We start from the raw sequence: 27,526 nt of genomic DNA on the forward strand, positions 1-27,526 counted from the left end.
CTGTTTTTCTAAACACGAGAAGGATATAAGATATATGAAGCAGGTGGATAACCAATAAAGACTGCCAAGAAAGAATGTGATCTGTATTTGGGAATCAGCATGGACTTTTGGCAATGAGGCGTGGAAAGATAACAAGGAGGGTGTGTAATTCATCTATGGCTGCTTCCATCACTCACAACACAAATCCAAAGGAGATAGGAATGTGTTCAGTCATCAGTCAGTTTCTATAAGCTCCATGTAATATATAGTATATTGTGTAGTACAGTTTTGGTACTGTGCTGTGTTAAATGAACCAGATTATTGAGAAACTCCACATGTCTAGAAAACTAAACTTTTCAGGAGATACAGAAAACATCTCAGGTCCTAGATTTATGCTCAAATTATCTTTTTCTTAACACTTTAGCTAAAATGAATGTCGATGGGAATATGTGGGGTTTCTGTTCATAATATCATGAGTCTACATGTTTAGAATACGAAATCATATATAACTGAATTTCGTGAAAAATGAACATGTGGGGTTTCTCAATATTGTGATTCAAATGTCCTGTGACATATGTAATGATGTAGGCTATAATAGCTGGGCCAGCTGATGGTAATTCAGGGCCCAAACATCATAAGGGGAAACATTTTAGAAGCAGTGTGTTATCTAACATGGACACTTCATAATATAAGTATATTCTTATAAAAATCCCACATACATTCAGTGCAATGTGGTAGGTTGTTACTTTAAAATAATTACGTAATCTATCTGCCACGTCTGTTTGCTCCACGTGTTCATGCATGCCTAATTTTTTTGGCACAAATATAGGTCCAATCAGCGGATGGGGCACAAAAGGATTTTGAATTAATGTTTGTTGACATGCGGAGTCTTCTGTAGAATAAGATTAGTATTCTGTCACTGCAATTTTTGTTCGATAAATTCAAGTACAAACTAAACACGTTTGTTTTCTAATACAATTCAGTTGAGTTTCTTCAATAGTTGAAAGAAAATTAAATGCGCCATATTATGCCATATTTTATATTCTCACGCAGGTCATACTATGCTATTTATTTTGATACATCAACTGTATGATGACGAGAACTTTCTTCAGAACTTCATATTGCTTCCATCTTCAAGAAAAATTGGTAATAGAAGTACATCATGCATATTGCAGTCATCACTTAGTTACCCTAGAAATGATGATTCATGATCCTATTGGAATAAGTGAAATCTGATATTGTTCTTATTCGGTTTAGTAATAAATATATTATGTTGATTGATGAGTCAAATACTCGGAAAGCATTTCGATGATGGCTGTGTTATGGCACTTAAATCCAGTAAAATAATACACTCTTCCTTATGTGACTTTCAGGGATAGGATATACTTTTGGGACCACCAATTTTGATGATTCTACAGTACATTTTGCTAGTCTTTGATGGGCCACTTGCCTGATTGTTGCCCCATTCCGTAATGTTGCACACTGCTGAGATATCTTGGTCTTTTACCAAATAGATATATGTAACACAATAACATTTGGTAGTCACCCTCCTCACAGTGGCTGCAAGAAGTGATACCAATTTTTCCTAATACATATTTTATACCTTATCAAGTTATTTTATCATTCACATGCAACATTTCCTCTGCACTAATGGATCTAATTTATTTTTTACATGAATACGTGTTTGTTCGAGGGTACAATTGATGAGAAAATCTAAAATGTTTAACATAACATGAAATTCAAGAAGTTTCCACTAGATGCTACACATGCCAACATGTAATAATGTTGCCATCTGTCGAATGTTGCTTAAACTACTTGCAAGTGAATAAGTGACTAGCATTATCTGCATGTAACCAGATACTGTCAAGGAAGTTACGATGTCACTATATGAGTCCATGTAATAGGGGGAAGTCAACTGAAAATGGAAAAATGTAATACAAAGTTCGAGGCATGAGAATATTAACTTCCAAAACTGCACATATTCACTGGTAAGAGAATGTTGATTTTCAAATGTAAAATAATTTTTTAATACGTACTTCAAAATGTAAATTAAAATGTAAATTAAATTTCGTTTCATTTTTACTGGTACTGTCATAAAAAGAGAGAGATTTTTTTGCTTGAAATTATTTGTCGAAATACCAAGATATATAACCATTAACTATGAAATACCTGGTACTTTATGTGACTTTAAATTGAAAACTTATCTTATTCTTGGCTTTCTGTGATTAGTTATAATTGTAACAATTTGGCAAATTAATCAGTTAAAAGGCGAATCTCGGTCTCATCTCGCTATTACCAATCTCATCGATACTAAATAACCTTGTAGTTGATACAGCGTCGTTAAATAACCAACTAAAAAAATCAGTTAAAAAATATAAAGTTGATTATATTGTTAATTCATAATATAACCGAACTAAATTAGATATGAAAACACAGAGGAGCAAGTGCAGTGAGACTGTAGTAGTCATATAACTTTAGATAGTGACGTATGGATAGGGGCCTGTATGTTTCATTGGCCTCTTAAAACATGTATTGACGCAATTATTGGGATTGTAATTTTTAATATTCTTTTCAATTTCGTTGTTTTTTTTAACATTCCCCAGAGAGAAAAGTCACAAGGTGTGAGTCTGGAGAACGAGAAAGCCACAAGTTCCTGCTAATAATTTGTACCAACATATCCAGTGCAATTTGCCCATGGATAAATTGGTAATATAAACTGTAGTATTATTCTGCTGAAAATGCACCATGAAACTTTCCGATGTTAATTCATCAAAAAGGGTTTCCTCACCCAGTTATTTGTTTCTTCATGAAAGATTGGTCCAATAATTATATTGGCACTGATGACACACCACACTCATATTTTTACATCATACATTGCAATCTAATTCACTATTGTTGGCTTCCCTGCTGACCACTGTGTGCTGTTACGCAGTGCAATGCTGTCTTTCAGATAAAAACAAGCCTCACCGTGAATCGATCTGGGATCAATTTTTTTTCGTTATTTACTTTTTCTGACATTCAGTTACAGAAGTTAAGTCTATCGTCGTAAAATTGGGACTGTAATATCTGAATTTCTGGAATTCTTTAGGGTTTTAATTGCAACAATTTTGTTCTCTGTCTTGCCACATGGTTTAAAAAGGCTTGTTTCCTATGGTTCACATCTCAGGGTCTTTTGAGCACTATATTTCAACAGAGCTCCTATTTCGTAAAGTTTTTTATCACTGCACTTTTGTCTTATTTTTCGGCAATCAAAAAGCTTGATTTGTCAAATATACCATCTAGACATTTGTATTTCTATATGAAATCGTTGTTACGAAATTTATTTCTAAATTTTTTCCTTGTGACGCATGACTTCCTCTTTATTTAAACACTGTACATGTATATGTATATATGTTCCCTCAATGAATGTATATTGACCATTGCTACATAATAAATCAGAGAAATAAACTACTCTCAACCACAGCTGAAGTAGAACTGAGGTATGTACTCCTTTTGTGTGTTTATCAAAACACAGCTGAACACTTGTCCTTCACCTGCCTTCTACATGTTGTAGCACAATGGCAGTGAATAGGTAAGCAGTCTATACACAGCTCATCACAAACTAGCAAAACGTACTGTATTTTGTATAGAAATTAATGGTGTAAAAGTTAAATTATACAGTACTTGGAGGTTACCAAGTTGCTTGGAGCAAAAATTGTGTTCTGCTATCTTTTAATGAATTTACTGTCTTTCATCTTTCATCAGGCATTAGTAATAGCTAACTAATCTATGTATGTGAAACTGATAATGGAGAGGTCCCGAGTTCGAGACGCATTTAGTTTATCTTTTTCTTTTTGTTGTTCCTTTATTATCATAGTTTATGTTTAGCATTATTGCTGTAACTTATTTTTGGAAGTCTTTTTCATATATCTAAAATAATAGCAAAAAGAGGTGAATATTGTCCACATCTATGGAGCAACGGTTACCGCGTCTGGCCACAAAATCAGGTGGCCTGGGTTCGAATCCTGGTCGGGGCACGTTACCTGGTTGAGGTTTTTTCCAGGGTTTTCCCTTAACCCAATATGAACAAATGCTGGGTAACTATCAGTGCTGGACTCCGGGCCCATTTCACTGGCATATCACCATCTCATTCAGGCCCGATGCAGACTAGCATTAAGAAGATGCTGTGATGCAGCGTCCCATTGATGCATGATTTAAAAGTACATTATTCTAAGCGATCAATACACATGTGGTTCCCAGGATGCAGCGTCAGGTAAAGATGGCAGTGATGCAGCGTTAATTATCTAGTTGCGGGTTCTGACAGAACGCGGCATCACCGCTGGCTGCTGCATTCTGGCACTTCATTGTTGACGTTTTTCAGTACATACGTGCGTCTATCGGCTATAGTATGGACAGTGAAATCGACGTAGAACAGTGCATCATTATGACTCTATGTGTGGATGGTAGACACAGGGACGCAGCGTTAACCAAATGCTAGTCTGCATCGGCCCTTAGATGATAAATAATCTGAGATGTTGATACAGTGTTGTAAAATAACCTACTAAAAAAAAAGAGGTATATTGCTTCTTTCTTAACACATTACTTTATTGTGAGAGATACTATTTCAGCTTTAATCACTTGTAAGAAATCACCCAAACTTCACTGATAACTGATAAGATGTTATGATAAAACAAGCTCGAAAGTAGTCATTGTCTAATAACAGAATAACAGGTACTTCTCTCAACAGAGGGCAGCCATGACTGTTGAAGGTTGAAGGTTCTGTTTTGTACTCCTTCCCTTCCTCAGATAAAACTTGTCTTTGAATATAAAGGCAAGACTAATGTTCAGATAGTATCACTTACAATGTGATATTGCATTAAGGAAAGAATCAGTACAACTCTTTTTCTATTAATTTAAATGTACAAGACAAACATACAGAAATACGTTTTATTATAATTGTAAACATAGAATAAGATGGTAGAAAGAAAAAAAAAAGGATGAACTAAACAGGTCTTCATTACCAGTCTTTCATATATTCACTGAGCTACTGCTGCTCCCTAATGGAAATAGGAAAATGTTTATTATATTCAACTAGAAATATAACATTTTCCTGCAGTAACTCAGGTCTCCTATCCATAGTTTTACATCACTAAATTCAATTTGAATCAGAATTATAAACAGGTGACCTTAAAAATGTATGTTCTCCTCTTAGTGACAGATACACTATTGTAATACATTTCTGTTTTTTTATGATGATGGAACCAATAAATAAATCTACATATTGTCCCTCCTCTGGTAAACTAGCGAAAGTGACAAATTAGCGAACCTGCACTTAAGGTCTACATTTAAATAGTACAATATAGACCTTAAGTGCAAGTTCACGAATTTGTCACTTTCGCTAGTTTGCCAGAGGAGAGATGATATAATATTAGAGGTAGGTCCTGTGCGGTAGCATTTAAATCATGCCTGGAGTCGCATTATAGAATGAGCACTGGTATGATAAATTTTCTCATGAAATTTCGGCCTCTGTATGGGACTAATGTCCAATCAGCATCATCTTGAATTTGGGGAGCTATGATGGGTTTCGTAAATCAGCTATAACAGCCTCATCACACTGACAACACATTTCTCCCCATTCTACGAGGGAGAGTCAAAAAGCAACCTTAATAATTGTTTTATTAATTGAATATGTACAATAAGACTACAAACACTTCATCACTTTTCAACATAGTATAACAGAAACACTTGCATTGAACGTAGTTGGGACTATGCTGAAAAGTGATAAAGTATTTATAGTCTTATTGTACATATTCAATTAATAAATATTTATTAAGGTTACTTTTTGACTCTCCCTCGTAGTTAGATGATCATCACCGCTGCTAAGGTGTATGGATGCTGTTTACATTTCAGGAGAAGATCCCAGCAAGGAATGCGAGTTTTTCACCACTTTTACAATCAAATCCCGACACAGAACTGGCTGTCCAATGACTGAGCCTTGGTTGTCCCAGTCGGCCAATGACAATACCCCGATACACTTGTTCCTTCAGAGACACTCAGTTACTAGCTTACCCTCTTCCCTTACCCTGCAAGGACCATACTCCCCTTGCAGGGATCTCTCGTGAAATTTGGACAGTAAGACCAGCAGTTTACTGGTCGGTCTTGGCTCTTCATCTTCATGGGATCACACCACAAATTATTTATTATTATTATTATTATTATTATTATTATTATTATTATTATTATTATTATTATCTTATGGCTTTTAAGGAACCTGGAGGTTCATTGCTGCCCTCACATAAGCCCGCCATCGGTCCATATCCTGTGCAAGATGAATCCATTCTCTATCATCATATCCCACCTCCCTCAAATTCATTTGAATATTATCCTCCTATCTAAGTCTCAGCCTTCCCAAAAGTCTTTCATTATTATTATTATTATTATTATTATTATTATTATTATTATTATGGAGGTAGCTGTCACTTTTCTGTTTGTTATTTAAAAAAAAAAAAAAAACTACCACGCATATCTGCTCATTTTATTAAAGCTCCTATGTTAGCTGCTGAAAAATGACAGTTGTTCAGTTCAACAGTTTGCTTCAAATTGTAATGTCGAAGCATGGCTTATATTTTGCTATCATCACTTAACAAGTTACAAAAAGTAGTTCAAGTTTCATATGTATAAATTCGTACATAAAGTTGAGTTTTCAAAATATCTGTTTCAGAAATGAAAGTTATTTACTCCAGTTATTTTCATTATTTGTATGATATGTGCGATGTTCTACAGCAAATGTTTTGGAATCAGAAGGGTAATTAATATATGTTGGCATTTATGCTAATGAATAGGACATCATTGCATGAAGATCGATATTTTATAAGAAAATCGGTTGGCACTAAAATATCATATACTCTGAATTTTTATGCAGGGCATTTCATCGCTAACAAATACATTATTAAGTATCTACAATATTTTGTTAACATTTTTTACTTACAGCACATTACGGAAATAGCATAGATTTAGCGTTACGTAACACTTAATTGACTACTATGTTTATAGATGCATGAGAAGCATGCTTAAAGAGCATTATTCTCATAATTGTAATTTGAAGCCTTTGGAGTAATTTGATTAATGAAGGTAGATATATGGTTATAAGGAAGAACTTTTCTTTTTAACTTTTGCTGCAAGAGTAGGTGGAGGAACTGATGTCAAGATGTTGGAAGTGTAATTGGTTATAGTAAGTTTTTTAATGTAATTTTATACATTCAAGAACATCTGAAATATTAGGTAACATTTCTGAAAGTACATAATTATATACACAGGATGAACAGTAAGTAATGTGATTAATTTTAGAGGGTTAGTCTTTGAGATATTTCAACCGAAGTAATGCAAATGTGCTAGTGTTTGTTTCCATTTTTTTGTTTTATATGAAACATTTCATAGTGTGATTTGAGAAAGCTATTGATTTAATTTCCAATATGCTCAGTCAATTTAAGAGATTATGATTATAAATGATTGAAATAATTTTAATTTTGTCCTTTAAATTGCTAAGACCTCTTGCAGGATATACTCTTTACAACCATAAAAGGAACGCTGACATCCGAACAGAATTGAATATCACCGCCATTACGGATACTATAGAATCTTACTGCAACAACTGGTATGAACATGCATTAAGAATGCCCAACAATAGGTTACCCAAGAGACTATTGGACTATACACCTCATGGAAAACGAGACATCGGAAGACCAAGGAAGAGATGGAAAGATCAACTTTCTTCTGGAAGCGGAACAGGCCAGGAGGCCTAATCCAAGACTATTATTGAAATGTGCAGACATTTGATCTGAACAAATGTAACATTGTAAAATCCCTTTGCAGAACGAAAAATTGCATTTATTCAGATCAAATTTATGCACATTTAAAGGACAAAACTAAAATTCTTTCAATCATTTCTTATCATAATACACTGCTCTCTTAAATTGACCTGTACTTCGGATTTGGTCCTAAAGTTTAAGGGTTAATTTATGCTCATTTTTTTGTTTCCCCTGTAAAATTCCCTTTTTGTTAGCAGGTTTATACTCTAAGCCGACGATATTGGGAACTCAATCAATGGCTTTCCCAAAACACGCTATGAAATGTTTCATGTAACACAATTTTTAACTCTAAAAAGAAGCAAAAACGAACAAAATTGTATTAAACTTTTTTTTAAAATATCTCAAAGAATAACCTCTAAAAATTAATGACATTACTTATAGTTCACTCTGTATATACAGGGTGATTCAAGAGGATTTTATTGCCACTTACGGAGCTTATTTCTGAGGACATTTTGAGCAAAAAATATTATATAAACAAATGTCTATTCTCAATATTAACAGAGTTACATTTCGTTATTATTGGAACGCATTGCTGTGAACAACACATGATCTTGGCCAGCGAGCACCCAGCACAGCTGTTTCACTAACTGGGTTCGTGTTCAATGAGACAATGAGTCAGATTGTTGCCTTTGGTTGCAAATGTTGTGAGCTTCATTCCAACAAGCGGTTCATGTATCAGTTCATGTACGAACCATGGGTTATTTTATGCGCATGCGCTGGTTGGGTGTCTGCTACGGGATTGAAACAGAACTGGATGATGATGGAATGCTTTTTCGGATCAAGTACTAAATCGAGAGATGCTATAACTATAATCATCTTTTCCTGAGAACGAGCTGCTTAATTATTATCATTTTGCAGCTATTTCAAATATTGCAGAAAATGGAATTTCGATAATTTTCTACAAAAAGATAACAAAAGATATGGAAGCTAAGAATTCTGCTAATTCGATGTCGTGTACTGGGAGACTCTTTCATCTTAAAAAAAAAACAAACTTTTTTTTTAATTATTCATTTATGTACTTTATTTATTATACCTTTAATCAAAGTTGCATGTTGAAAATGTAATTAACTATTTCAATACCCAAATATTTTTCATTCTCTTTCTTTTTTAGCGAAAATTTAAATTAAATCTCTACTTTATTATTCGTCTGCACTGTCACTTTTCATCATAACCTCACTGATATGACAGTTGCTCATGTCTTTCTGTAGTATCTAGGAGACGTTGATAAGTGTATGGGTAGGTTCTTGTCTACCAAACAAAGTCACAAACACGTGAGGAGTTACTTGCATGCATCATGCATGTTACTATGGAAATCAAAGGTAGACGTATGCAGTTACATAGAACGACGAGTGCCGTTCACAAGCGTCCGGCCAAGTGTATTGAAGTGGATGGCGAGATTTTTTAAAATGTGTTGTAAACTCTCTAAGACTGTACATTAGGATGACAAATTGAACTGCATAGAATCAAGTCGGTGGAAGTGGTGTGATTTGTAATAATTGTTGTGATAAGTGCGTAAGAATAATGTAATTTTCTAGTTAAAAATTGAATAAGATGTTTGTACGAAGAAACTAAGGAATTGACAGTACATTTTTAGCGTCAGAATACTTGCCAATTAAAGAAATTGTACTTCAGAATGGTTCATTCTCTATTTGTAATATTCTTTCACCTTAAAACTAAAGAAAGAAGGTATTTTACAAACAACTTCAAATTAGTGTAACTGTATAAATATTGAGAATAGAACATTTGTTTATATGACATTTTTTGCTCAAAATGTCTTTAGAAATAAGCTTCGTAAGTGGCGGTAAATTCTCGTGAATCACCCTATATAAAGAGATTATGAGTATTTTTCTGTTGATGAGATCAGTCTACACTCTAGCATTTGATGACATTGTAATGAAGGTCAATTTAAACAACACAACTTTTCATTGCATAGCATTTAGCAGTTGCAATTGAGTAATATCGCGTCTCTCTAACCAAATTTCAAATTCTACACTATTGGTATCTAGGCTATATTTTATTATTGAATGTTCTGAATTTAGGTATGGTTTCTTTATAATTATTTTGTATTTTCTTTATGTTTGCTCTAGAATTTAGTTGCTTCGCTTTATAATAATAACATAAGCACTGTAAATATCAAAAGTACAGTTTGAAAATAAATGTTGTTCAAGAAATTGTTATTTTTTATGTAATTATTTGAAAACCATAATATGCTTAAATGTTATATTGAGACTGGAGAAGACTATTAAGGCTCTCTTGTTCAGTTTAAAATACCCAATTACAATTAAATGAGGGGAAACAGGGTCCGTCTATGCTTATCTTTAGAAGAATTAACTTAAGTTATTTGTCACACTTTATTTAAGTTGAACATTTTCGGCTCGACAGAGCCATCTTCGGAAGTTATGCCCTTGAATACATGAATGAATTTACACTTCGCTTATATCAACTCCCACATATATACATCTTAGATTTATAACAGCAACTGTTTCGTACACTTACGTTTATACTTCGCTATATGAAGTCTGTAACAAGATATTGTATATTATATTAGTTAATGTAACAATTATATTACACCTATATATTATTCAACAGTTTTAAACATTTGTTAAAGTACAATTTTCATTACACAATATTACTGTATTTCGTTAACTTATAAACTCCAGTACATGAATTGTTATTGTTGGCCCACCCTATGATTTGCATATCTATATGATATATCTCTCACACAGACTTCATTATTTGCAGTTGTGCTTAACCTCCATACAAACACTACACTGGAATCATGTGGTCTTCCATCCCTTGCCACAGTTGGTTCAACAAGCTGTACTCCGCACTTCATTTTAACATTTTATTGATGTTTTAATTTTAATCATTTTATCAGCTCTTATAATTGTACTTTACAACAGAAGTTTGTAACTTGTTTAGTGTTTATATTATATCTAATTACACACATGCACTCTAACCCACATGTATTCAAAGGCATAGCTTTCGAAGATGGTTTTGTCGAGCTGAAAACGTTCAACTTAAATAAATAAAGTGTGACAAATAACTTATGTTAATGTTGTTCTAAAGATAAGCATAGATGGACCCTGTATCCCCTCATTTAATATATTAGCATATCGGTTTTCAATAAGCCTTTTAAATTTACCCAATTACAAGATAAAACAGAAGTAAATTGTGCTTTTGTGAATGATAATAAATTTATGACGTAAATAATTCTGTGCATTAAAGATGAAGGATAATGAGTTTTAATGGTAGTCATTCAGACTGTAATTTTGTGATGGTTGTACTGTTGCTAGTTTTGCATTCCTAATATATATATTAGTTTAAAAGATGTTTATCCACATAATTTTTTTTTTCTTTTTTCGAAAAAATTATTGCAGGCTCTATAAAATGTGCCGATAGCCACAAATGTGACAGCATTCAGGATGTTGTACCTCAGATGAAGATAAGCATAAATTTGTTAAATCCACGTTCATTGATACGTAGTTTAAAAACTACAGTGTATCAGATGCACAAGATATTTTACATGTAACAAAGATCACATTACCTCATCTCATCTCGCCAAAAAATTGTACAACTCTTGACTTGTTCCACATCTTAGAGTTCAATGCTAGTGTAACATCTAAGTAAATGAAATGAAATACAAATCCTGGTCTGTTTGTCAGTTATGGAAGAGTCATTGTCAAGCCATCGGTTTTCCCTTATCTTATTGATGCATATATTTTGGTTTGAGACGGAGATATTTCGCTCATAGATTAAAATCTGAAGAAGACTTTGTTAGAAAGACCATGCAAAACAAACACAGCTGCAAGAGACTTTTTTTTTTATTAAAATGTAAAAGTTTATTAAAAACTCAAAAACTTTTAAAAGTGTTGAAATTATTAAAAAAAAAAGGTAATATATCTTATAAAACCAAATGGTACCATTTCGTTATCAAATTGTATAATTATATAGTGAAGTAGAAGATTATAAAATCAAGGATTGCGTTTAGTTATATTTCTGTGAATTGTAGTTTGTGATAAAAATTAATCAAATGTAATAAATCGTGTACTCATCCCAAAGAGTCCATAGACCTGGTAATTTCTCGATCATTCACCATTTGCATGTGATATCTGTAGTTTTTGACATTCTGTTGTGTGAATTCTGCAATTCGTTGAACTTAGGTTCATTAATAAAAATCCGTGTCTTTTCCTAATTTACATCTTTTTATAAAGTTTGTGGATCGAATTACTAATGCATGTTGTGGAATGTAGACTGGAAGTGATAATCAGGTTGATGAACAGTTTGTGTTTGTGTTGTAAGTAGTTTAACTTTTGAATTTTGCAATTCATGTAGATTGGTTTAAAAACTGAATTTATAGTTCCAGTGCTTAGCATTGTCATTGCTCAGACATGAAAAATGTCACATATGAATGCTGGTTTCTATCATATATGCAGTAAAATACTCTTTAGTGCAGTTACGTAAATAAATAATAGACGTTCATTCCATCATGTTGACTGCAAAGAAGACAATCTAAGCTTGTAAAAGTAACAACAAATCTGTACAGGTGAGAGACGAGACTATCATGATCAGTTTACAACTGAAACGCACACAGAACAGCTTCCATGAGTAACTGTCAGGAGTGGTTCAAACATCTTAAATCAGCAACTTGCTTACTCTTGCAGCAAAGCCACTTGAAGAGTCAAGATAATGTTCATATCAGTATGTAAGGTCGTAGTATTAATTAACACTTTCATTGTGGACACCTTGCTTCCTTGCATTTCAAAGGAGCATTTAAGAGGGTTTGCGCAACCATGTTCCCTTGTGCTTATTGTATTTGTCTTGTGTCTTGTCTGCAGTTTTCGCAAGTTATTTAGCGAGAGCAATGTTACATTTCTCGGGAGCAGCCCGAAACGAAGTCTTTCGTCGTTGTCCAAGATGGCATTATCTAGCAGCACTAATCCTGACACACCTGTCTAATGCCCCTCCTCTTCCTCCTCGTGGTGCTGATGGCAGCAACGAAGATGACAGTCTGGTTACCGTCACCCTGGCAACTGCCACCGCTGCTGCCTGTGCTATTGACTTTGCTGGCAATCTCGAACTGTTGGCGCACTTGCTGGCAGATACATTATAGATTTTGTATAATTTTAAAAATAACACTGATGAGGTTATTTGTTCAAGTATATTTAGTAACAAGTAATAAAGAAATAGTGAAGTTAATTCTTTCATAAGTCATTGGTGAGATTCATGTTCTGTATTTCAACTTATCAGAAGAAACTATTATTATTATTATTATTATTATTATTATTATTATTATTATTATTATTTCATATTATATCTTAGTTTTTTTTGGAGATAAAAATATAACAACAGTTTCAGTGTATTAGTTTTAAAACATAATGATATTTTATGTAATGTTTTCCTTATTTCCTGAACATAATGACTTTGTGTTTTGAAAGTAACTCTTATTTCAATAAAATGAAAGTGATTCATATTCTAGTTACTATATAAGAAATATAAACTTTTCTTTTTAGCTACAACTTCACATACAAAAAAGATTTATGAAAGTCTTAATTTTATACAGGGTATGTAGGTATGTGAAGTAAAAAAGGAAATAACTTCATAATTATGTAAATCAGATTGGAAATGATATACATAAAAGAACTGATGCACTCATATATGTCTGGTATATGAATGATTGATATTAAATTCATTACTTGGAAATGAAAACTTTTTCTGTTAATGAAGGAATATGTTTTGTTGTAAAATAATTTGCAAGTCAGCAGTTGAACATTGGATTTAGCAGTAAAGCATCAGAAGCCATAATTTAAAATATTGTATATTTTCAAAATTATGTTTACAATAAATTAAATACAGTAACATTTATATAATTTTCATTAATTTACGAAAATTTTGTTTCATTTGGAAAATTGGCATTGCTTAAAACCTTTCGTACTTATTGTACAAAACTATAAAAGGGAAGAATTATTGTGATGCAAAAAATCGATTTCATGGAAATGTAAGTTTTCAGTATTCCTAATACAGAGAAAGTGACTTCTGAGACACCTTTCTATCTGCCTGTCTGTTTGTCTGTCTGTCTGTCTGTCTGTCTGTCTGTCTGTCTGTCCGTCCGTCCGTCCGTCCGCTCATCTAGCCATTCATCCACCTGACTTTCTATGTGGGCTGCAGCTATTTCTTTCAAATTCCTGGACGAATTTTGTTCATATTCATATTCAGTCAGTCAGTTACAAAGTTAATTTATGTGAGAATGGTGCACATTGAATATAATAATCTTTACTAAAATCTAATGGTTCCCTATTTATAAACAAAATAGAAGATAGCAATTTACTTGAAATCGATTCTATATAACAGTATAGATTTATATCTCCAAAAATATTCGCTTTACAGTCTATTGAAAGTCAGTTTGATCGAGAGTGGGGTTTGGTGTTGGGGTTATTATTGTGTTGTAAATACGGGGTTTTCAATCTCGAGTGCCCCACACTAACTGGCCAAGCCATAACAGGGCTTGCTTGCACTATGAAGTACGCATACAAAGACTGCTTTCCAATCAAAATTCAGTTATTAAACTATAGGATTCAGAGTGTAATTAAATGCTAACATAGTGTTTAATTTTACATTAAATTACAAGAAATGTTCGAAATGTCGTCCATATGCTCACAGACAGGCTTTGCATTGCTTTAATAAATTAAAGAGCTCGGGGCAACATAGTGATAAGCCACACTCAAATTTTACAGGAAAACAGTTCTTAAGGATTTAAGTTTTAATAGTTGTTTTCCTGTAAAATTTGAGTGTGGCTTATCACTGTGTTTCTCCAAGTCCTTCAAGAACATTAAGTCCAGTTCTTTATTTCTTTTTGTATGCTGTTATGAAGAACATTACGAAAGTTACGTAATGGTCTTTTATGTAACTGATCAGAGATGCTTCGGAACTCCAACAATTAGTATTATTTTGGAAATTTACATATTTCGATAAAATATGTATCCATGAATCAGTAAAAGATATTAGTTTCGGAGTCACAATCAATTACAAAACTGAATTTTAGCGTTGTTATCGAGATTATTCAGTCATTAAACCACTGAAATCTTATATTGTCACAATTTAAGTTTTTTGTTGCTGTATGTGCGAATCCACTTGAAAATGCATGTTGTGCTACTAGATGAATGAAAGATTTTCTTGGACTTCTTTTTAATACCATTACTCGCATTACGGAATTCGAATTGGTTTGAGTCCTCGTGGGGGAAGAAATTTTCTCATGAAATTTTGGCCAGTGTATGAGATCGGTGCCCATCCAGTATTGTGATGCACTTGGGGGAGCTACAATAGGTAGCAAAATCCAGTTACGAAAGCCAGCTATAACAGCTGGGGAAATCATCATGCTAACCACATAATACCTCCATTCTGGTTGGATGATCGTCCACCTCTGCCTCGACATGTGGCTGTGAGGCCAGCGGCTGGCTGGGTCAGTCAGGGCCTTGTAACACCATAGAAAACAGTCCTTCTGTTTGATTTATTGTCCAACATCGAACTTAAAAACAAACTCTTTTGAGACATTTACACAAATTTAAAAAAAAATTTGAATTGACACTGTTGATTCGATCTACTGTATACTGTAATCTCCCTGTACCTGCAGGGTATGCGTTCCGAAACCTACCAGAGATACACGAAACCGCAGTTAACAGTAAACACTATAAATTAGGTTGCTACTGCACACGTGTCAGGATAGTGAAAAATAAATTGTAGGTGTAATGCCATTAAGTGCAGTGTTGGTAATTTATATTACCACAGTCTATGAGTGTAGGTAAAGGTAAAGGTAGCTCCTTTACATGCCATGATGGCAATAGAGGGTCATGGAGGTAGAGCTCCATGCTTTCTTGACCTAAGCACTAAATGAGGTGGTGTGATCGGCACCACGCTCCAACCACCTTTCCTGGGAAAGATCCGGTACTCAGTTTGATAGGGGACTGAGTGAACCTTGCGGCTGTTCTAGAAATTTGACAACGAGAAAATCCCGTCATTACTCGGAATCGAACCCAGGACCTTCCAGTTCGTAGTCAGCTGCTCTACCAACTGAGCTACCTAGCTACCCTACGAGTACAGGGTGCTATTAAATTCTAGATTTTCTATAAAACTCTTCAGTTTAAGATACTAGGAGCTAAAATGCATTAAAGAAAATGTTACTGAGGTTAAACGTGGATACAGATTGCACAGATATGGAGGAGGGATTAGTGTACTTAGCAAAAGCATTCACTAATGACATAACAACATGCGCTGTTCCACACTATGTTTACTTTGAAGTCTACTTCTGCTGTGATATAATCAAGCTGATTGTCCGAGTATTGAAAATTTTGCATTAAGTACAGCATCAGTCTGATCGCCCAAGTACTGGGATTGTGGATGGATTACTCATACAGATTTTCCATGAGGGTAAGGGTGGGGACACTCCAGATTGGAAGTATAAGTGATGGCAGATAGAGAATTCCAGTAGGCATAGTGAATGTTTTTATAGTTAAAAAAAAAAAAAAATAAAAAAAAAAATAAAATAAAATAAAAAAAGGAATTTTAAGAATGCAACTGCAGATACTGTAAGAAGCTTTCACTTCATATAATGATTATTTTAATTTATGATATTCAGAATGAAAAAAATACGTGTAATTTAATGCATGCATTTTATATTTCATTTATTTAGACAAATATTCTACTCCAGAGAAATTAATGAATTTTGAAAACTGCTTTTCGTAACAAATGGTTTTCTTTTATAAATCATACTATATTTTTAATTAATGTAGCTTCTTATGATGTACGAATTACTGCAAGTTTTTTTTTAAATACCTCCCAGTGTTATTTTTAAAATAAAACAGACACCTTGGTTATTATTTCAAAACTTACTTTAAATACTCTCTAACAGTATCATATGATTAAATTGTATATTGATTTTTACATAGCACAGCATGGTATAGGCTATATATATATTTTTGTAGTTGTGCATTTAAAAGATGGAACCTGGTGAAAATGCTTTTATATAAATCTGACTAAGGTGTCTGCTTAATGTTGTTATTTTCTGCTGTTGAATATTTATTTGTACAGTGAAGCTTATTTTTTGTTAGAGACTTCTAGGGCTAGTTGGATGACTTTTCCTTTTCTGTGATAGTTTGTACTTTTAAATACATTCCCAACATTTTTTCCCATGTAAAATAATATAAGTTTACAGAATCTTATATTGTGACATGTCTAAACCTTGGGTAGCATTGCTTTACATTGTTACAAAGTATTAACCAAATGTAATGATCAACTGACGGACTCATCTGTACATTTGTTTGTTTTTTTTTCTCTTTCTTTGTCTTTTTGTTTTATGAACAATTACTTTATACCTTTGATTCAAACTGTAAAAAAAGGTTACAGGTCGTGGAGGCCCAAAGGGTAGAGGGAGATTAAGGCTCTCTTCTATACAGACAATCAGCATTAGAAGCATCAGGAATGTCAGTCCTACATGCTTGTTGTCTTTACCCCTAAGGAAATAACCCTGGTACACATTTCTGTTAGAGACTGAATGAACCCCGGACCATAGTGCGGCCAAAAAAATTAGGTTAATGGAGAAAATCCATGACCCCTTGATCTTCTGGTTTGCAGTGTAACACCTTAACCACGACATTATTGCACACCCCAGAACTAGGGAGGCCATATGCTAATTATAACCTTTCGGTATTGTCAGAAAATCTAATAGAACTGTTAAAACTAATGTTTATAAAAATTGAGAACTTAGCACTACATTCTATAATAGTATTGGTTACTTTACACTGTGCGTCTTGGAGTACAATGGCAGTACAAGATGGTTGGAACAGACTATCTCAGACCAACAGTTGACATTCATATGGCAAAACAATTCACTTTTAGAACATATGGTGTTGTATGAAGTTAATGTAAAGATGTCGAAGCAGAATGTCTCTTATTTAAGCCCTTAGAATCACTCATGCTTTACAGAAAAGGAGTATGGGTTAAATTTTGGCTATTTAACTAGACTCACTTGCCTTATAAAATCTTCTAAATTAACTACAAATGAGGAGTCCCTATTAGACCTAATATAAGAATAATTTATGAATGAATGACAATGTTTTTAAATTTTCCTTTTTCTTATATTCCCCATGTACTTCTAAAAGTTTTACATAAGCCGAAACTTTTTGTGGTCTTTAAATGTTATGTTCCACATACTGTTTATTTCTATAATGCCATATCCATTGATCTGTGTATTCTTTTTTGTACTATAATTAGTGATATATTTTATGATACTAAACATTCATATAAGAACACAGTGCAACAAACTGTCAAAATTGTAATAATTGTTATATTTTTTGATCACATATTACAATCGGCTCTTGTTGGACACCAGTCTACAGTGAAACTTCATTTATACGTTTTATGGGGTTCTGGAAAAAAAAAAAAAAAAAGCGTAAGTGAAAAGAAAAAAACATATAATTGAAGTGACATGTAATAACATCTAAAATGGCGTTAAGTTTAATAACATACTTTATTATTATTATTTTACAAAAAGTCAGTTATTTTGGACTGCTTGGTTTTGCTTGCTCCTGAGGAATAAATCATGCCCTCAAATTGTGATAACTGTTTCATAATTTGTTCAGTTATATCAAAATATTTTCAGTTTGGAGGGATGTTATTGTAGTTGTATTCAGTGCATTCGCTCACAAACTTTCCTCTCCTTTCTGAATGGATTCTCCCACTCACGCATACCAGTTTACTAAAACTTGCACATGCCAGAACAAGTATGTGCAGCTTCAAATTTCCACGAATTTCAATGTGGGCTGCATCTTAACAATGAAAACATACTGCATTTTCACAACAAACGTAATTTCGAGCAAAATTGATTTAGGAGGTATAGTAAAACCTTCAATTACGAGTAACTTGGGTGTTTTGCAAAATGAGTGAACAATGAGGAAACATTTTTGTTTGATAAACGTGCGATGTCTTGCAATGAGAGCAGCACAATTTGTATGTAACTTGCTTCACTTGCAAGCAACAGCAAGAGGCAATAGAGGGGATCTCGTCTGAAGAAGAATAAGAGAAAAGAGCAGACGAATTTCTTGCTTCAAATGAGATTAAAGAAGCAGTACAAAATTTTGTTCAAATTCACTACCCTGATAAGGTTGTAGAAGTGCGTGCAATAGATCTGTTCAACAACAACGCAATGTCACACTTCCGCAAAATCCTCAAAATGAGCCAAAAGCAGGTGTCATTGGATAGATTCTTAGTCAAAGCAAAATATTTCAGTCAATCAAGCAGTCAGAAGTGATTCCATTAGTGACAGTGAAATGTTCAAGAAGTTTACTAAGCAGTAAAACAAGTGAAAGACACTCAAAAGAACAAAATACAGTAAAGTAGTTTGTGTTGCACTATTATATTGAATTTTACCTGAATTATACTGTATTCCTTATGAATAAAAGGTTGTGAAGCGAATTAATCTGAGTTTGCATTGTTTTTTTATGGAGAAAATAACTTTGGTATGCGAGTGGTTTGGATTAAGAGCACGTTTTTGAAACGAATTATGCTCGTAATTCAAGCTTTTACTGTACTGTGTAAGTGACATTTCGTATCACTCTGGTTTAAAATATGATTTTGTAAGTATAAAGTGGCGTCATGGTTTGAGGCAACCTGCTAGAATTCGCATTAAGGAATGGGGAAGAAATTTTCTCATCAAATTTCGGTCAGTCTGTGGGACCAGTGCCACCAGCATCGTGATGTACATGAGGAATTACAATATGTAGCGAAATACGGTTATGAAAGCCATCTATAATGGCTGAGTGGGTCATCATGCTAACCACATGATGCCTCCATTCTGGTTGGATGATTGTCCACTTCTGTTTTGGCATGTGGACGTGAGGCCATCGGTCATCTGGTTGGTCTGAGCCTTTAAAGGGCTGTAGCACCACGGATTATTATTATATTATAAGCGGAAAAAACGAATCAATGGAAAACATATACTTACTAACTTATAAATGGCTTTTAAGAAACCCGGAGGTTCATTGCTGTTCTCACATAAGACCACCCTCACTCCCTATCCTGTGCAAGACGGATCCAGTCTCTACCATCATATCCCACCTCCCTCAAATTCATTTTTATATTATCTTCCCATCTACATCTCGGCTTTCCCAAAGGTTTTTTCCCCTTCGGCCTCCCAACTAACACTCTATAAAATGGAACAAGTATATCTGTAATAAATTAACTTGGAATCATAAGTGTGAAACATATGAAATGAGTTTCACTGCAACAAATTTCCATTTTGAAAGTATTTCATCGATCTGCCAGACATACTGTACTGCCATCATACTGGAATTCACATAGTGTAAAAAACATCTTATTAGGTGGATTTTGTGAATGTCTTCATCGTTTAGGGGTTAAAGACTAAATTACCGTTTTTTACAGGAGACTTAAAAATTATCAGAGACATTATATTTCAGTATCTTCTGACTTAGTCCTTTATCACCAAAGAAGAAATAAATATTTTGCTCTTATTGTTATATAAAATTAATGTAATGTTTTAGAGTTAATGCTGTATAAATAAACATTATGGAAATTTAATATTTTTCATGTTTCACAAATTAACATTGAGCATTCATTTGCCCCAGAGTCTAAAATATCTTTGTAATATCATTTTATAGAGTTAAGTGTATGGCCACAATATTTATTGTGTGTCTTTTCTTGACTTCTTTATTACATTGTTTTTCTTTCAGTAGTATACATTTTTAGTACCAGTACTTTTCTTTGTGCAAGTATGTCATAACAAAAGTAGTGCATCCACACTTTGTATTAACATATCAGATACCAACTAACCCTAGAAATGTCATCCATGCTTTTCATAATGTTGATATGTATATTGGATTTTAGACATGATTTAATTTTGTTATTTTATATATTGATATGAACTTTGTTTTCCATTTTGGATTTACAATGCTGTTATTAAACTTTTAAAACACATACATTGTAGATTTATTTTCTCAGTTTGCAGCACTGTAATAAGTCTTTGTCACAAGTTTCATCATGGTTTGTATTGTATTCTCATTGTGTGCTTGTGTAAAGAAGTCCCACTAAGTGTATAAGGGTTCCGAGTAAACATATTTTAATTATTTCTTGTAATATTTGCTCATATCTGCACTTCAACATGAGTTGATAGAAATGACCATCTCAAATTTCTACATTTCTGAAGGTCCCGTATCTTACTCAGCTGATTTTCATGTAAGTCTACGCTTTGTGTAAAAAGTGTTTAAAATTCAAGTTATGAACATATGATGCAGACGTTTGGCATAAGTGGTACTGGTTGAGTGGAAATAGGAAGTGTAAGTAATTTACATTTTTTACATACAATTTTCATGAGGTGTATGGTATTAACATTAATCTGCCAGGCTGCAAAGTTCTGTTCATTTTAAATATGGTCTTAATAAAAAACAATTTGTGTTGATATTTATTTGAACATAGCTAAAAGACATTTCTTTTTCTTATTAATTCTGTTTGGCAATATACAAATCTCATGTAATGTAAATCTAGCATTTTGCCTGCATTTCATATGTTAAAATATCATACTTGAGTACGTAGTCTTAATTTACAAAACCAGAATGCCCCACTTTACACACTTATTCACATAATATTATACTCTTACAATAATTACTTCAGTTCTTTTTTTTTTATTGCGCAAAACATATTACTTCATCTCCTTTTTAATGGCCACTTTTTATGTATTTGAGTCGGAAGTATTGGAAAGTTACTTATATAAGAAATTGAGTTTTTGTTTAAATTTGATATACTGTATATTAATATATAGTAGCTTGAAAAAAAAAAAAATATAAGGTAAAGATATCCTCCTTAGACATCTCAGAGCCACATGAGGAACATGGAGGTAGAACTCTATGCTTCTGTGATCTCGGCACTAGGATGAAGAGATGTGGTTGGCACCCTGCACCCTAAGGAAAGATTTAGTATTGAATTTTGCAGGAGGCTGGATCTGGAACCGTTCTGGAAGTTTTGGTAATGAGAAAAATTCTGTCATCTCCCGAGACTGAAACGAGCTCTTTCAGTCCTTACCCAGTTCTCTACCAACTGAGCTAACTGGCCACCACACACAAATATATGTGTATGTACACACTTACACGGGTTGGTGAATTCGTAGGTGTGCGGGCAAAGAGAGTTAAGTCCAGATTCCTTGTTATTAAGAAAATTGCATTTAAAGTTTCTAAAGAACTCTGTAATTAAGTGTTTAACTAAAATTCACACAATTTCGTGTTACTGTTCATTACTTATTCACGAAGCAGTATGTGGATATTGAGATTCGATTAACCTTATTAGAACTTAATAGAACTATTATTTTTTAAAACATTTGTTGGTATGTGGACTTATCTCATGATCATGTTTTGGACTTACCTCTTAGTTGAATGTTATAAATAAATGCTAATATGTTATATTATTCATAGTACATTTTGTATTAATACATTATATTTCTGATACAGGAAATGAAACAATCACTTAAAAAAAAGACTCTTTTACATAATGAAAACTGATTTAAAAATAAATTTGTAGTATTTTACATTTAAGAAATGTTTTCTCTTTTTGGTCTCGCTGATCTTATCCATACATGCTTTCCTACGTCGTTCTGAGGGGATCATTTTATTCTCAGGTACAGTTTTTTCTTTTTGGTTACATACATTTTACCTCTGTTCCTCTTTATTTTTCTTTCAGGTCTGAGTTTTTGGGTATCTCTTCATTGCTCTCTTGTTCTCTTGTCAGAACTTTCTGGTGTAATATTCGTATCTAAATAATTATTTTCTTCACATGCTTCATTTTTATCAGAGGACACAAAGGCATTTAGGCTAGTGATATCAATGGTTTCCTGAAGCTCTGTAAATGTGTCAGCATTTTCATCCACGTCTTCATTTCTGTCTTTTTTGTTTTCTACTACAATCGCATCTCTGAATTTAGTTACTTCCCTATACTCTTCATTTTTCAATATAGCTTGCTGATTTCCTTTCTTGATTCTCTTCTTCTTTGATGAAGATTTCTCTTCAAATGATGATTCGGAACTCCATTGTATGGGATGGAAATCTGGATCCTTGCAACTATTATCTGAGTCGAAGAAAGTATCCCTTAGCTTTTTAGATACAGTAGATGGAAGTTCAGAATCTGGATGTAGAGAGAGAGGGGGGGGGGAAATTACATCTGATCAGATGTCCACTAGTATAGAAATCCTTTCTATATTAATATTAAGGTCAGCTATTATATTGCTTTTTTTTTTCTCGAAGTTTTGAACTGATACGTCTTTTTTTTTTTTTTTTTTAATTTTTCGGCAATTTTTGGTAATTTTTAATACTTTGAATAACTTTCAGATCATTATTTTTTACTTGTAACAAACGTAAATAAAAATTTGAATCATCTAATATGGTGTATGATCATGCCGACTAGGTTGCGACCTAGCCAATGAAGTTGACATCATAAATCGCTCACTGACCTGTGCCTGATTCATAAGAACACACAAACTGCACTGCATATCACTGAAAGCATATTGTTGTAGGAAGTCATAAGAATCACTATCTTACCCGAGTCTTCTTTCATATTATTTGACGAAACAGCACATCATCTTTGTAGGATTTCAAGCATGTTTTTCCCTCTTGTTGTCATTTTCTGTTCCATTTCACTCACTTTTCTTCGATTTCAGTCACTTCTCTTACCACAACAACTATTGTCGCCAAAATAACACATTCTTAAAATGCGGGTTATTAGCAAGGAGTATTACCACTTATTTGAAACATAACATAGGACCACAGTCTACTATATATAGTCACGAAGCTTGAGTTTTGAGGGTGCTCGAAACAATAGACTGTGACGGTACTATTTTGCATTGCCTGTAATGAGGCGATATTAGCGATCCTAGTGGTGAGCAACCATCTAATGTTTGCATATTTACTACGTATTGAGCTTCGCGACTGTATATACTAGACTGTGATGTGACTACAGAGATGTCAAAATAAAATTTACTTGTAGGGAAACATAACAGTCGGGTAAACAGGGTTAAATCCTTTCTATAGGACTTGTCTTATTGTCCTAAAAACTAGAATCCTTCGCGACCCCAGTGTAATGAGTGTTAAGTATCATTAGAGTGACTTAACTCACTTTACCTGCACAACATCGCTCTAGTGATGAATAAACCCATGAGACACATGCCCATAACTGCCATGTTCTTTGGCATATGACTTAGTGGACTTAACACAGATGTAGAGAACATTTTATCCATAACTCTGTGGACATATCTCAATTTTTGAGGACAGTGGACTTAACTCTCTTTGCCCATGCATCTGCGAATTAGAACATGGACCATATGAATTTCAATACTATAATTTAATATATTGACATATTAGCTCCCCTAATTATTATACAAGAAAAGGTTACTATAGTTTTTTTTTATATAGAGGAAAAAATTCTGCTTCCATTTGTTCTACTAAATTAATATTTTGATTGAGAGTGTGTTGGAATTCGTAAAAACTAACATTTTCTTGCATAATAAAGGGAAACTAATATTTCAATATACAGAAGTGTAAGGGGTATAAGTGCTGTCCTTTTCACAGTCGTCAGGGATGGTCTACAGGATCAAAAAATTTCCGTAAAACATAGGGTCAAAACTTAATAGTTTTCCCAGAAAAAATATTTCTTTCCTTATTTTATTTGCGTTATACTCCTTATATTGTGAGTAAAATTAACAAAAACAATTACATCAGTAGATATATCTAGCAAGAGTTAATATTAGTTTAAATAAATATTTGTGTGTTCTATTACGTTTTCGTGAAATTAAATAATAATGCATGCTTAAATTTGTTAATATTCTGGCATGAGAGACGTGGCAATATGTTTAGCAGAATTCATGCTGCTGACAAATGTACAGATCAGCTGAGTTCAAGCTCCCTGTCCTACAGAGCGGATAGCAGTTCAGTACAGGTAGGCCTATTCGATAAACAACTTACAATGTCATTCACAATTCAGGAGTATCATGATATGTTATTAATTTATGGAGAAAGTCTTTGTAATTCAGAAGGATGTATTGTCAACATTTTCCACAAAGAAGGTTACTTAATTGGCGAATTTTTGTAGCAGTTTCTCAATGATTATTAGAAACAGGGAGTCTCTTAACCCGTTTTGAAAATCACACAACCAGAAATTTCTTTAAAAATGATACTGCTTTATGGAAGCGGGAGAGATTAAAATGTTGCTTTAGAGAAAAAGTTTTTGTGATTTTGTGCAGTAAACCATTATTGTTTATTTTTTAGACATACAATGAAAATTTTATTTTAGTAGGTTATTTTATGATGCTTTATCAACATCTCAGGTTATTTAGCATCTGAATGAGATGAAGGTGATAATGCCAACACCGAAAATTACCCAGCATTTGCTCACATTGGATTGAGGGAAAACCCCGGAAAAACCTCAACCAGGTAACTTGCCCTGACTGGAATCGAACCCAGGCCACCGGGTTTTGTGGCCAGACACGCTAACCATTACTCCACAGGTATGGACTACATTGAAAAATGGAGCAGTATTGTTAAATAAAATGTAAATTTAACAATGTTCTAGTAATGAGATTGAAAGTTTGTATTTGCTGCTCGTTTTATGTAAACAACAATAGCCCTGTCCACCCCTGCATTAGAACAGAGCATCTGTTTTGTACCGACATGTCTGTACTCACTTGAGCTGTACTGTGTACTTGTCTCCATCCAGCAACATTGCAAAACGTCTAATATTATAAACTTTAATAATTAGGTAAATATTACAATTAGAAAGAAATTGTGAGGACATTTTACTTCCTTATGCCATGAATAATCATCAGTTAAAATAATGGCACTTATACTCCTTACACTCTGTATAAAGTTTAGAATTGATATTACCACCTGGTACACACACACATATATACCGGCAGAATATTTTCAAGATATTAAAATACTTATCATGAAGGCCTTATCAGATCATTTCTTAAAATCCACCCATACATTTAGCTGGATTCGAAGTGATTACATTCTAATTTGCATAATTATTGGTAACTGTTATCCATGATTTGCAGAACTTTTACTTGGTTTTTGTTCTTAAGATTCCAAAGTGATTATGTTCTAATTTGCATAATTGTTGGTAACTGTTATCCATGATTTGCAGAATTTTTACTTGATTTTTGTTCTTAAGATTCTGTACTCCTCCTCTATAAAAATTAAATTACTTCGTCATTCCTTTGTTAACCCATCTTTTATGAATAGAAGACGAGTGTGTGTCTGGCTGGAAAATGTTCAGATTATTGTTCTTATTGAAATAATGTTAATTAAAATCATATGTAATTGCAAGAAGTGTATCAGTATGTATGTATGGGCCCCTTGGATATTATCGTCTAATATTTGTTTATCTAAACCTTTAAGAACCTAAGTAACATAAAGTACCAAATGAAACATTAGATACTTGTCATCTGTAATTCTCCAGAACTTCTTCAGTGTATACTAAGAAAATTATTACACAAAAGACAGTGACCATTTCCTTCCACATACTATTCTTCCTGGCTTTTATAAATATCTTGCCTTATAGAATATAAATTAACATTGCCATTTTTTATTGTTTTTATATTTATTCCTTCCTTTTTTCTTTATTATTTCTTTCTATTTTAATCCTTTTTTTTTCTTTGTCTCTAGGTATATAATAATTATACTTCCTATTTCCTCTGAAGATACATGGTTGTAATGATTAAACTGTGGACAGCATAATTAGTTTTATAATACACTGTGGAAGACATAAATCATCCTGAATTAGTGAGTGTGTCGAAATAAAATATTAAGCTCACAATCAATATATGTCAGTGAAAATGGTTGTCTCAGCTGGTCTGATACAACCAAATTTCTGAATGCCCAACTAAATGTTATTGCTCATGTGCAATATTTTTATATAGAAATTCTCTGTGTTGTACAAGATAGATGGCCTTATTAACACAAGAATAATAGTTCCAATAATATTAATGTGTGAAGGGTTGAGGTGTAAACATTTGTAAATTATATTTACTCAGATAATTTTTAATTATATTCCACTCATAAAAGTTTCTTTTAACAGGATAATATGAACAGACCTTTTGATTTCATGGGATATTAGATGTTTTAAATTTATAGCTTAATCATATTGATAAGACCGTACTTTCAGTGTTTCTGCAAATAATTAATTTATTATTGCCATATTGCAAACGAAAATACGTTCTTATTGTAAGTACATGGAGATTGAATTGGATTTGTTATAAAACAGATTGCAGTTGTGTGGTACATTGACACATATATCTCTCTGAAGATCATTTTTTTCTTCAGTAAGTACTGTAATTGTATTTGTGTGTTGTTTACATCGTTAAATACCAGTACTTAAAAAAGAGTCATAAGATGAGTTTCATGGTTACATTTTTTCGAACTTTATTACGTCGAGTAATATTTAAAAAAAAAGGTTTTACTTTTTCATTATGAGAAGTTTGTAATGTTGCAAATATTTATTTCAAAGTTTTCACGATTCTTGTTTACAATGCTCTCAACCTGAAAAAAGTTATTTGCTCATTGTATTATACTTTTCTTCTAAATTAGTTGAATTCTGTTTTCTTCTACATATATATATATATATATATATATATATATATATATATACATACATAC

At 33.1% G+C, this 27,526-nt stretch overlaps 1 protein-coding gene across 6 annotated transcripts in view; it reads left to right on the forward strand.

Annotated features, from left to right (window-relative positions):
• Positions 1-20,959, forward strand: part of Rilpl (Rab interacting lysosomal protein like) — a 107,010-nt gene extending 86,051 nt beyond the window's left edge. For all 6 annotated transcript variants that reach the window (XM_069824061.1, XM_069824048.1, XM_069824055.1 and 3 more), the window contains one exon: positions 12,665-20,959. Coding sequence is in view for 4 of the 6 variants with exons in the window: in XM_069824055.1 (XP_069680156.1) it covers positions 12,665-12,785 (121 nt within the window). In the remaining 2 variants the exon portion in view is untranslated. The remainder of the gene's footprint in view (positions 1-12,664) is intronic.
• The last annotated feature ends 6,567 nt before the right edge of the window (positions 20,960-27,526 follow it).

This window comes from Periplaneta americana, chromosome 1 (genome assembly GCF_040183065.1).
Source record: "Periplaneta americana isolate PAMFEO1 chromosome 1, P.americana_PAMFEO1_priV1, whole genome shotgun sequence".
Taxonomy (NCBI): domain Eukaryota; kingdom Metazoa; phylum Arthropoda; class Insecta; order Blattodea; family Blattidae; genus Periplaneta; species Periplaneta americana.